Source organism: Dendrobates tinctorius, unplaced genomic scaffold (assembly GCF_039654945.1).
Source record: "Dendrobates tinctorius isolate UK_male_01 unplaced genomic scaffold, ASM3965494v1 ptg000070l, whole genome shotgun sequence".
Taxonomy (NCBI): Eukaryota; Metazoa; Chordata; class Amphibia; order Anura; family Dendrobatidae; genus Dendrobates; species Dendrobates tinctorius.
The window spans coordinates 22751754-22765318 of record NW_027361738.1 but is presented as its reverse complement, the minus strand read 5'-3'; the positions used below and the strand labels follow the sequence as shown (position 1 = coordinate 22765318).

Below are 13565 nucleotides of genomic sequence, written 5' to 3'. Positions count from 1 at the left end.
TCAGTAAGTTATCCCCGATCCTATGGATAGAGGATAACTTGTTTTTATTTTGAAAATAGCTTTTTAAACACGTTTCTGTCTGTTTTTAGATCATACTGGGGGCTAAAAATATCAATTATAATACCATGGGCTACTTTGCTGTTTTTTTAGGAGGTTCTACTACCAATTCCAGCAGATACAATATATTGTATAGTTAGTTTCCAGAAAGATCATATTGTGAGGATAATATCCAGAGCAGTAAAAAGTATATAATGTAAACAGTGTCGGACTGAGCACTAAGGGCTCAGCAGTGACATTGATCCTGGGGACTCACTGTTCAGCTACATGAAATATTACCAAACCCTTGTTCACAAATTTGCTAGTATATAACAATAAACTTGTTTGTTAAAGCACCACGTCAGCAATTTTTTTTATAGCATTGCTGAGGTGGTGTAACTAATCTAAGTTCCCTGACCCGAGTCTTATACTTGCCAACCACTGTCTTTATCTGTTATCGGCCCCCACTCCAGTCGGTCTTCTGCAGCTTGTGACCTGCTGGATCGCTACAGAGTTTGCTGGGCGATCCAGAAGTCACTACTCAATGTAAGTCTATGAGAGCCAGAATGGGGCCAGAACGAGGCCAGATCAAGGCCAGAACGGGGCCAGAACGGGGCCAGAACGGGGCCAGAACGAGGCCAGAACGGGGCCAAAATGGGGCCAGAACGAGGCCAGAACGGGGCCAGAACGGGGCCAGAACGAGGCCAGAACGAGGCCAGAATGAGCTTCTCATAGACTTACTTTGAGACCAAATTGTGACCTCTACCTCTGACTTGCGGTTAGTCATGAGATAGCGGCGCAGGACTGCAGCGGTGCCTGGAAAAGTTGAAGATGGCGGCTGGTAAATATAATACAAGGGTCATGGAATTAAGATTACTGACACCACTTCATTGCTGAATTAAAAAAAACCCACTGGAGTGCTGCTTTAAATGAATGATCTACTGCCCTTTTCTGAACAAGATACATTAAGTGTATTTTGCGTGTAAGGATCGTCTGATCCTGCAAAGGGGCTGATCGGGAGATTCACCTGATCCTTTTGGTAAGTCCGAGCCTGAATGTAGATACGTTTCTCAAAGTGAAATAATAGCAAAGATAAAAATAGAATCCTAGAGATGTCATCATAAAGGATGACGAGTTAAAGCAATAGCAAAAAAAAATCTAAGTAATTCACATTATGACACAAAGACAGAACATAACAGTCGGTTTGGTGCTAAGTGAGGACACAAATGCATTCTGTAATCTCCATCCTTTCCGTAGTAATCATTGTTTCCACTCATCTTCGGATTATGATGTGAATTTGCATAGTCATTGTTAGGATTTGTACCGACAGACAGATTCCACATGTTGTGTAGCAACAATTAGATTGTCCTTACCCCAGAATTCAAGTCTCTTCTTCTCTTTGCAGCCATTCTGTCGCCTGCGCTTTTCTTACTGTCTGTTAGCTTTAGGGAGCCAGGCAGGGGAAGGAGGAGGAGGAGTGAGACTGGGTCCTGTGTATGGGTTTGGATTGCTGCTTCATATGACAGCTTTGTTTCCGGAATGGCATACTATGTATTGCGCCACTCCCATCTCCACCTGTTTTATCAGCTGAATCCAAAATGCGGCAGCTGCTGTATACAAATGCCATACATCTGACTATATCCCAATATTGTGATCTGAATCCTAACTTAGGTGGCAACGTACAGATTTTTGCTATCATTTTGAAATGCTTTATTAGTATTTAGTAGAATTAGAACAGGTTAGTGTGGATTAGTCATGTTTTAAGTTTCTGTATCCTGTACTTTGGTTTTATAACTTTGAAGCAGATTTTTAGACATCCTGTCTTTGTTGCTTTGTTCTTTTTGGAGTCAATACCAGCATGTGTCCAGACTTTAACATTCCTGGAAAAATATATTTTTATCTAGTAAAAATGTATTCTACCATAGTACAACTACTCTGATTCAGCCTAATTCCAACCGTAAACAGGTCAGAGTCATAGCTGAGCTTTGGTTCATTCAGGGCAAAGTGTTACTTCAAGGCCCATGGCTTGTACATGCCCCCAGATCCTAGGGCATATGCCATGCCAGTCCCCCACCAGATAAACCACTGAGCACTGTTTCAATATATGTATATATAGGTTAAAGCTGAATAGCTCTGCTTGTGTTAAGAAAATAAATGCTTGAAGATTCATTTGCACTCAACTACAAGCCATCATTTTTTTCTTTTACACTATATTTACTTTCTTTTTTTTTATCCATTAAGCTCTCCAACGCCTCTATAAGAACCAAAAAAAAGATGGGGTGCTCAATAGAACACAGGAAAAAGATAAGAAAAATTTCTGAAGTATGAACTTTTTCATCTGTTCTAAAAACTGACATGTAATAGGACCCAAATGGACCAAAGTGAAAAAAATCAAATGGGTCCATCTTAGAGTTGAGCGACTTTGGTCGGATCGGGTTTCATGAAACAAAATTTGTTTCAGATGAAACTGGTCCGACTAGGGCAAAAAAAGTCAGAGTTTCGTCCGAAACCCGACCCCAATGCAAGTCAATGGGAGATAAAAGTCGGCATTGAGCGGATGACATTCATCCGCTCAATGCCGACTTTTATTCCCCATTGACTTGTATTTGGGTCGGGTTTCGGACAAAACTCTGACTTTTTTTGCCCTAGTCGGACGAGCTTCATCTGAAACAAATTTTGTTTCATGAAATCCGATCCGACCAAAGTCGCTCAACTCTAGTCCATCTGCTTCCATTTTGGCTTAATTATACAATAGATCCATGTCGGGCATTGATTCCATTTGTTCACAAAAACAGAACAGACAAACTGAATGTCCTAATGCAAAAATAAACATAGAAGAAGCGTAGGTGAAATGGATTAGGGCAGTGGTTTCCAACCTTTCTGACCTTAAGAGACAGATCCAGCTCTGAGAGAGGATCGCAAGCCACATCCAGCTCGGAGAGAGGGTCGCGAGCAATGTTCAGCTTTGAGAGATGGTCACGAGCCACAACCGACTCCCACACTCCCTCACATTAGTTGCAACCAAAGCCCCTATTATGGGTATAACAAAAGCCAAAGCATTTCCACAGAAGCAGTATATCAAGATCCAAGGGTTCCCACAATTTCCCCTTTCAGTATTCTCCCATCAAGCACTCCCACCACTGTGGTATCCAGCTTCAAGCACCTACTCTGACCTATCATCCTGTCTCCAGCCCACCATCCTTAAATTATCTCTAAACCCCTAAGACCAGTATATGTGCATCCAGATCTGCTCTTCTGTACCGGATTTCTCACAAAATTCACCATTTTGAGATGTGCCCTTCATAGCTCTTTGCTGGGCCTGGAGCTAATGCACCAAGCTAGCAGACAGCCACGAGCCACAATTTATCAGATTACGAGCCACATGTGGCTCCCGAGCTACAGGTTGGGGATCCCTGGATTAGGGGATGAGGAGGTGGATTTCTCAAGGTCCTGGTGTTGGTGATCTCTTCAGCTGATGTACATGTTTTGGTCCCATTGATTTTATGATGTTTTGAATAGCACTATAGCTGTATAGCACTGTACGGGACCGTTTGTAAGCTGCATTTTCATCGCTGTCACCATGAGGAATCATATGCTGCGGCTAGTACACTCCTGGCAGCTTTCTTTCCTTTTCTTTTTTTGGTCCTTTATGAAAATAGTATCCATTTGGAGGCACTATGCACTTTATATTTGAAAGCTTATCAGCTTGGTACCTTTAGAAGTGTGATCCATATAAAAAAATATTTCTTACCTCTTGACTATGTGACCCCCCACCTCTTTTACAGTGACCTTCCATATACCCAGTCCACATTTTGCACCTCTCCCTATTGGAAGTCTTTTCCCACCCTGTTTTTTTATGATTTTGTATTTAATGTCATAATAATAAAGATTATGTTTATAATTAACCAGCTGGAATCACTTTTGTGTACTCTGGCGGCGTTATCATTGCCTTCAGGGAGAGTGTGTTTTCAATGTTACATTTGAAGTGTCTAACATTTCTTTTTTTGGACATAGTCGGGGTAATAAGTATTTGATCCCTTGCTGATTTTGTAAGTTTGCCCACTGACAAAGACATGAGCAGTCTATAATTTTAAGGGTAGGTTAATTTTAACATTGAGAGATAGAATATCAAAAATAAAATCCAGAAAATCACATTGTATAAATTATATAAGCTTATTTGCATTTTGCATTGAGAAATAAGTATTTGATCCCCTACCAACCATTAAGAGTTCTGGCTCCTAAAGACCAGTTAGGCGCTCGTAATCAACTAATTACCTCCATTAAAGACAGCTGTCTTACAGTCACCTTTATAAAAGACTACTGCCCACAGACTCAATTAATCAGTCAGACTCTAACCTCTCCAACATTGGCAAGACCAAAGAGCTTTCTAAGGATGACAGGGACAAGATCATAGACCTGCACAAAGCTGGAATGGGCTACAAAACCATAAGTAAGACGCTTGGTGAGAAGGAGACAACTGTTGGGGCAATAGAAAGAAAATGGAAGAAATGCAAAATGACTGTCAATTGACATCGATCTGGGGCACCATGCAAAATGTCGTCTCGTGGGGTTTCCTTGATCATGAGTAAGGTGAGAGATCAGCCTAAAACTACATGGGGGGAGCTTGTTAATGATCTCAAGGCAGCTGGGACCATAGTCACCAAGAAAACCATTGGTAACACATTACGCCGTAAAGAAAGCCTGCAGTGCCTGCAAGGTCCCCCTGCTCAAGAAGGCACATGTGCAGGCCCATAAGAAGTTTGCCAATGAACACCTGGCTGATTCTGTAAATAATTGTGAGAAGGTGCTGTGGTCAGATGAGACAAAAATTGAGTTCTTTGGCATTAACTCAACTCGCTGTGTTTAGAGGAAGAGAAATGCTGCTTATCACCCAAAGAACACCATCCCACACTGTCAAGCATGGAGGTGGAAACATGTTTTGAAGGTGTTTCTCTGTTAAGGGCACAGGACTACTTCACCACAGCAATGTGAGAATGGATGGAGCCATGTACCGCAAAATCCTGAGTAACAATCTCATTCCTTCCACCAGGACATTAAAAATGGGTCATGGCTTCATCTTCCAGCAAGACAATGACCCAAAACATACAGCCAAGGCAACAAAGTAGTGGCTCAAAAAGAAGCACATTACGGTCATGGAGTGGCCTAGCCAGCCTCCAGACTTTAATCCCATAGAAAACTTATGGACGGAGTTGAAGCTCCAAGCTGCCAAGCGACAGACTCAAAATCTTAATGATTTAGAGATGATCTGCAAAAGAAGAGTGGCCCGAAATTCCTCCTGACATGTGCGCAAACCTCATCATCAACTACAAAAAAGGTCTGACTGCTGTGCTTGCCAAGAAGAGTTTTTCCACCAAGTATTAAGTCTTGTTTGCCAGAGGGATCAAATACTTATTTCTCACTGCAAAATGCAAATAAATTTATATAATTTATACAATGTAATTTTCTGGATTTTAATTATGATATTCTATCTTTCAATGTTAAAATTAACCTACCCTTAAAATTATAGACTGCTCATGTCTTTGTCAGTGGGCAAATTTATAAAATCAGCAATGGATCAAATACTTATTTCCCCCACTGTATGTGATTTATTACAGTCACTCATTAGTTGCCCTGGCTGTGAAATTCGCATCATTGTCATGCTGGAAGACCCAGCCACCACTCATCTTCAATGCTCTTACTGAGAGAAGGAGGTTTTCGGCCAAAATTTTGCGATTCATCCATCCATCCATGCTCCCTTCAATACGGTGCAGTCGTCCTGTCCCCTCTGCAGAAAAGCATCTCCAAAGTATGATGTTTCCCCAATCATTCTTCACAGTTGGGATGAGTTGTGTTCATCCTTCTTCTCTAAACCCGGCGAGTGGAGTTGATACCAAAAAGTTAAATTTTAGTCTCATCTGACCACATGACCTTCTCCCATGTCTTCTCTGGATCATCCAGATGGTCATTGGCAAACTTTAAATGGGTCTGGACATATGCTGGCATGAGCAGGGCGACCTTGCAGGACCTCCAGGATTTGAATCCATTACGACTAGTGTTGCGTGATACCGTTCGATACCCAAAAATATCGTATCGGATGGCATCGCCCGATACGAAAAAAATATCGGGTATCGCCGATTCTGATACCGGAAGTCCCATTCAAGTCAATGGGACTTCCGGTATCGGAATGAAAAAAAGCCCTTTATTTCCTTGTTGGCTAATTCTACATAATTGAAAACAAATAAGAATCATGTAGAATGTATTGTGGGAGGTGGAGGAGACATTAAAGGCATAGTGGTTTATTCAAATCACATGGCATAGCATTAATTCCAATTTTTTTTTTCAAGACGTTCGCAGTTAAAAAGATATTGACTATGTTAACTTTTTTATATTTTGTCAGATATGTATGTTTCACAACTTCCATGCACTTAACCTTCTTTTGTACTTCTCCGACACTTTCTCCTTCATGATCCGCAGCAGTAGCATTTTTTTCATCAACTTTTTCTTCACCTTATTCATCTACTTCTTCTTCACCTTCTTCCCATTATTTTTTTTTCCATTCTTCATATTCAGCTATTATTAATTTTCATATGCTATTTCTTCATCTTCTTCCTATTCTTCTTTTTCTTCATTTTCTTATGGTGACAGGCATTCCTGTAGTACTTATCTATAAAAGTTATAAGATTACACCTTACGTTCTGCCTGTCACAAAAGATTTACAACAGGATTTGTCCACGTTCAGTTTGGCCTGCAGCAGCAGGCATTTTCCAGGGGCACCACGAGGAGGAACGGACTCACCCCCATTTACTGCTTAGTCTTCTTCTGCTTATAATTTTGATATCTTCTATGCTGATTTTTAGTCTTATGCTTAATGTTCTTCTGCTTTCTGTTCTTCTGCTTTTGCTTCTTCTGCTTCTTGTTCTTCTGTATCTTGGTGGTTGTCTTCATGTTCTTTGTCCTCTTGGTTATATTATTTAGGGTCATATTTCTGGTCTTCTTTGGTGTGGTCTTCAGGGTCGTCGTCATCAGGGTCATCGTCATGGAGATCAATAAGTATTACCATAGACAATTTCAAAAAGCTTGATCTTGGCAATGTAGCAGAAGGTACAAGAAGGCTGGGAAACTGGCGAGAACCAGCTGACAGTACTGGAACCCGTAGTGGCAGCAGAAGGAACAAGAGCCAATGGCACTACTGAGGAACAGCTGACGGTGCTGGACCCCGGTTACTATGCAGGAGGTACCTGTGCTAGAAACCACTACCAAGGACCAGCTGATGTTGCTGGACCTCGGATACCGAGATGGAGGCACCTAGGCCAAAGGCTCTGGCGAGAACCAGCTGACAGTGCTGGAACCCGGATGGGCAGCAGAAGGAACAAGAGCCAATGGCACTACCGAGGACCAACTGACGGTGCTGGACCACGGTTACTAAGCAGAAGGTACCTGTGCTAAAAAGCACTACCAAGGACCAGCTGACGGTGCTGGACCTCGGATACCGAGATGGAGGCACCTAGGCCAAAGGCTCTGGCGAGAACCAGCTGACAGTGCTGGCACCCGGATGGGTAGCAGAAGGTACCCATCCAAAGCAAAGTAGCCAGGCCGCAAGCCAGCCGCAGTTACCGAAACCCACAGTCCTACAGGGGGTCCATGTCCCATTGGCACTACGGATCCAGCCTTCAGTGCCAGATCCCGCAGTCCAAATAGGAGTCACCTAAACTGCAGGCACCGTAGAGTCGGCTAACTCGGCCGCAAGACGACAGGACTACGGATTGGTGGCAAAGTGACCTTGACACTACCCGGAAACAGCTGGCGTGCTGGAACCAGGCTGGGCAGGAGGGAGTACCCGTGCCAACGAAACTTCTGAGCAGCAACTGGTGATGTTGGAGCCCAGGAACAATCATGGTGTAGGCCAAGGCCTACTTAGTGGCAGCATTATATAGGTTGTAGGCTACAACAGACTGTCAACGTGCTCCAATTAGGCATCTGTCTCCACTCTGTTTCCAGGATTTCACCTGACCACCAACACCGCCAGTTTATGCGTACAGTAGCCGTCTGCCCAATCCACACGTGTTCCTGTGTTACTGGGGTTTTGTAATGTCAGCAGATCCCCTGATGTGTGTCTGGCAATGTCTCCTGCTCTGTCCACATTCCCACCACTTGTATTGGGAAGGTGGACAGCGCAGGAGATAGTGCCGGACACACATTGGGGGATCAGCTCACGTAACAGAACACCAGGAACACAGGAACAAGTGTGGAATGCGTGGACGGCAACTGTGAGCAGGAACTGGCGGAGTTGGAGGTCAGGGGAAATACTAGAGACAGAGTGGAGACAGAGGCCAAATCAGAGAATGTTTAAATCAGAGGTAGTTACAATTTGGAGGCAGCAGCAGTTTGCCCTCCACACAGCAGGGGATCAGCTGACGTTACCGAACCCCGCTTACACATGAACAAGTGTTTTTTCTGTGTGGACAGCACTTCCGAGCACCAACTGGCGGTGTTGGAACCCAGGGAAAATCAGGTAGTAGGCCGAGGCCAACTTGGAGCCAGGTGTAAATCTGAGGTTGTTTGACTGTGGAGGGAGCAGGACACTTTGCCATACACACAGCAGGGGATCAGCTGACGTTACCAAACCCCACTTACACATGAGCGAGTGTTTTGTCTGTGCGTACAGCACTTCTGAGCACCAACTGGCGGTGTCGGAGCCCAAGGAAAATCAGGTAGTAGGCTGAGGCCTACTTGGTGGCAGTTTTAGATTGTTTCTACACTACTACTAACTGTCAACGTACTTCAATTAGGCCTCTGTCTTCACTCTGTTTCGAGTATTTCCTCTGGCTTCCAACCACGCCAGTTGCTGCTCTGAAATGCTGTCTGCACAACCAACACTCGTTCCTGTGTTACTGGGGTTCTGTAACAGCAGCTTCTCCCTAGAGGTGAGTCAGGCAATGTCTCCTGCTCTGTCCACTTTTCCACTACAAATAGTGGGAATGTAGACAAAGCAGGAGACATTGCCGGACTCACCTCTGGAGATGAGCAGATGTTACAGGACCCAGGTAACACAGGAACAAGTGTTGATTGTGCAGACGGCACTTGAGAGCAGAAACAGGCGGTGTTGTAGGCCGGAGGAAATACTCAAAACAGAGTGGAGACAGAGGGCAAATCAGAGAACATATTAAATCAGAGGTAGTCAGAAGTTGTAGGCAGCAGGAGAGTTTGCCGTACACACAGCAGGGGATCAGCTGACGTTACCAAACCCCACTTACACATGAGCGAGTGTTTTGTCTGTGCGTACAGCACTTCCGAGCACCAACTGGCGGTGATGGAGCCCAGGGAAAATCAGGTAGTAGGCAGAGGCCTACTTGGAGCCAGGTGTAAATCTGAGGTACTTTGAGTTTGGAGGGAGCAGGACACTTTGCCATACACACAGCAGGGGATCAGCTGACGTTACCGAACCCCACTTACACATGAACAAGTGTTTTTTCTGTGTGGACAGCACTTCTGAGCACCAACTGGCGGTGTTGGAACCCAGGGAAAATCAGGTAGTAGGCCGAGGCTAACTTGGAGCCAGGTGTAAATCTGAGGTTGTTTGACTGTGGAGGGAGCAGGACACTTTTGCCATACACACAGCAGGGGATCAGCTGACGTTACCAAACCCCACTTACACATGAGCGAGTGTTTTGTCTGTGCGTACAGCACTCCTGAGCACCAACTGGCGGTGTTGGAGCCCAGGGAAAATCAGGTAGTAGGCTGAGGCCTACTTGGTGGCAGTTTTAGATTGTTTCTACACTACTACTAACCGTCAACGTACTCCAATTAGGCCTCTGTCTTCAACTCTGTTTCGAGTATTTCCTCTGGCTTTCAACCACGCCAGTTGCTGCTCTGAAATGCCGTCTGCGCAACCAACACTTGTTCCTGTGTTACTGGGGTTCTGTAACAGCAGCTTCTCCCTAGAGGTGAGTCAGGCAATGTCTCCTGCTCTGTCCACTTTTCCACTACAAGTAGTGGGAATGTAGAAAAAGCAGGAGACATTGCCGGACTCACCTCTGGAGATGAGCAGATGTTACAGGACCCAGGTAACACAGGAACAAGTGTTGATTGTGCAGACGGCACTTGAGAGCAGAAACAGGCGGTGTTGTAGGCCGGAGGAAATACTCAAAACAGAGTGGAGACAGAGGGCAAATCAGAGAACATATTAAATCAGAGGTAGTCAGAAGTTGTAGGCAGCAGGAGAGTTTGCCGTACACACAGCAGGGGATCAGCTGACGTTACCAAACCCCACTTACACATGAGCGAGTGTTTTGTCTGTGCGTACAGCACTTCCGAGCACCAACTGACGGTGTTGGAGCCCAGGGAAAATCAGGTAGTAGGCCGAGGCCTACTTGGAGCCAGGTGTAAATCTGAGGTACTTTGAGTTTGGAGGGAGCAGGACACTTTTCCATACACACAGCAGGGGATCAGCTGACGTTACCAAACCCCACTTACACATGAGCGAGTGTTTTGTCTGTGTGGACAGCACTTCCGAGCACCAACTGGTGGTGTTGGAACGCAGGGAAAATCAGGTAGTAGGCCGAGGCTAACTTGGAGCCAGGTGTAAATCTGAGGTTGTTTGACTGTGGAGGGAGCAGGACACTTTGCCATACACACAGCAGGGGATCAGCTGACGTTACCAAACCCCACTTACACATGAGCGAGTGTTTTGTCTGTGCGTACAGCACTTCTGAGCACCAACTGGCGGTGTCGGAGCCCAGGGAAAATCAGGTAGTAGGCTGAGGCCTACTTGGTGGCAGTTTTAGATTGTTTCTACACTACTACTAACCGTCAACGTACTCCAATTAGGCCTCTGTCTTCAACTCTGTTTCGAGTATTTCCTCTGGCTTCCAACCACGCCAGTTGCTGCTCTGAAATGCCGTCTGCGCAACCAACACTTGTTCCTGTGTTACTGGGGTTCTGTAACAGCAGCTTCTCCCTAGAGGTGAGTCAGGCAATGTCTCCTGCTCTGTCCACTTTTCCACTACAAGCAGTGGGAATGTAGACAAAGCAGGAGACATTGCTGGACTCACCTCTGGAGATGAGCAGATGTTACAGGACCCAGGTAACACAGGAGCAAGTGTTGATTGTGCAGACGGCACTTGAGAGCAGAAACAGGCGATGTTGTAGGCCGGAGGAAATACTCAAAACAGAATGGAGACAGAGGGCAAATCAGAGAACATATTAAATCAGAGGTAGTCAGAAGTTGTAGGCAGCAGGAGAGTTTGCCGTACACACAGCAGGGGATCAGCTGATGTTACCAAACCCCACTTACACATGAGCGAGTGTTTTGTCTGTGCATACAGCACTTCCGAGCACCAACTGGCGGTGTCGGAGCCCAGGGAAAATCAGGTAGTAGGCCGAGGCCTACTTGGAGCCAGGTGTAAATCTGAGGTACTTTGAGTTTGGAGGGAGCAGGACACTTTGCCATACACACAGCAGGGGATCAGCTGACGTTACCAAACCCCACTTACACATGAGCGAGTGTTTTGTCTGTGTGGACAGCACTTCTGAGCAACAATGGGCGTTGCTGTAGCCCAGGAAATAAAGTTCAGGTCATAGAAACATGAACACAACAGGAGACCTGGATCCTGTTGCCAGGCAATTATTTATTCTGGAAGAGGACTGGCAAATTCAGGTGAGATCCAGGCCTTGTTCATTTTCACAAAAGTAAGCCGGTCAACATTATCGGCGGATAGTCGCGTGCGACGGTCTGTTACCACACCACCTGCAGCACTAAAGACACGTTCCGATAATACACTGGCAGCAGGGCAAGCCAGCACCTCCAATGCATACTGGCTAAGCTCTGGCCATGTATCCAGCTTAGAGACCCAAAACTTGAACGGGGAAGAGCCGTCTGGGAGTACACTAACAGAGCAAGACAAGTAGTCTGTCACCATCTGACGGAAACGTTGCCTCCTGCTGACTGGAGCCGTCTGTGATGGTGTAGCCGTTTGTGGCGGTCCCACAAAACTTTTCCACATTTGGGCCATACTGGCCTTGCCTTGTCCTGCGGCACTGCCTCTGCTACCTCTTTGTGCAGAGCTTCCTCCACTGCCTCTACCCACATGGCTGCTTTGAAAAGCACTACCAGCAACACTTGCGGGGGGGAATGGAGAACATGATGGCCTGCACAAGTGTTTCTTGGTACTCCCGCATTTTACGCTCCCGGTTCAACTGTGGTATGAGGCTTTGTAAGTTGTCCCGGTAGCGAGGATCTAGGAGGGTGTACACCCAATAATCAGCCGTGTGGAGAATGTTGGCGATGCGGCGGTCATTTATCAAGCACTGCAGCATGAAATCCACCATGTGCTGCAGACTGCCAACTGGACCGGAAACGCTGTCCCCAGCTTGAGGCAGCATCTCAGCCTGCTCAGCATCACCCCACCCTCGCTGTACACACTGACTGCTAGAGCCTTGTGTACCTCCCTCCTCTGGAGAGATGTGTTCCTCCTCCTCCGTTGACTCCTCATCATCCTCCTCACTAAGTGTCCCCTGCCTGGGCCTTTGTGTGGAAGCACGTTGCGCAGACTTGCCAGAAGCAGATGGCATTTCTGACTCCTCATCCTCGACCTCTTCAAAAACCTCCTCACTTAGTGCTTGTAAAGTTTTTTGAAGCAGACAGATAAGGGGGACAGTCATGCTGACTAGTGCATCATCTGCACTGGCCATCCGCGTGGAGTCATCGAAGGCACGCAAAACTTGGCATATGTCCCTCATAGTGGTCCACTCAGTGGTGGTGAAGTGTGTCCGGCGCACAGTGCGACTTGTTTGCGCCTGATGCAACTGGTACTCCATTACTGCTGCCTGCAGCTCACACAACCGCTCCAACATATGTAACGTTGAATTCCACCTGGTGGGGAGGTCACATATGATGCGATGTTCTGGCAGGCGGAATCGGCGTTGCAGAGATGCAATGCACGATCTTGCCATGCTGGAACGCCGCAAGTGAGCACACTCTAGGCGAACCTTGTGCAGCAGTGCATCAAGATCCGGATAGTCCCTCAGAAAGCTCTGCACGACCAAATTGAGCACGTGTGCAAGACATGGTATGTGAGTGAGGTTGCTTAGGCCCAGAGCTGCAACTAGATTTTGGCCATTGTCACTCACTACCAAACCTGGCTGGAGATTCGCTGGCACAAAACACACATCGCTCTCCTGCTTGATGGCTTTCCAGAGCTCCTGTGCTGTGTGGCTCCGATTCCCCAAAGAAATTAATTTAAGGATGGCCTGTTGACGTTTGGCCACACCTGTGCTCATATCTGGCCTAACAGGCTCATGCAGTGCTGATTCCGAGGAACTACAGTAGGAGGAGGACTCAATATGTACAGACTGCATTCCTGCAATCCTTGGAGTTGGCAGAATACGTACAGAGCCACTCTCCAGATCTGTACCCGGCTCCACAACATTGACCCAATGGGCAGTGAGGGAAAGGTATCGTCCCTGTCCATGGCTACTGGTCCACGCATCTGTGGTCAGGTGGACCTTGCTACTGACGGCGTTTAGTAGCG

General features: G+C 46.2%; 1 protein-coding gene across 1 annotated transcript in view; it reads right to left on the bottom strand.

Moving 5' to 3' along the window:
* LOC141095455 (ATP-binding cassette sub-family B member 5-like) overlaps nucleotides 1-1570 on the bottom strand; it is a 184396-nt gene extending 182826 nt beyond the window's left edge. Inside the window, exon 1 of the mRNA XM_073581462.1 lies at nucleotides 1410-1570. Coding sequence (XP_073437563.1) covers nucleotides 1410-1445 — 36 coding nt within the window. The 5' untranslated portion in view covers nucleotides 1446-1570. The remainder of the gene's footprint in view (nucleotides 1-1409) is intronic.
* Between the last annotated feature and the right edge of the window lie 11995 nt (nucleotides 1571-13565).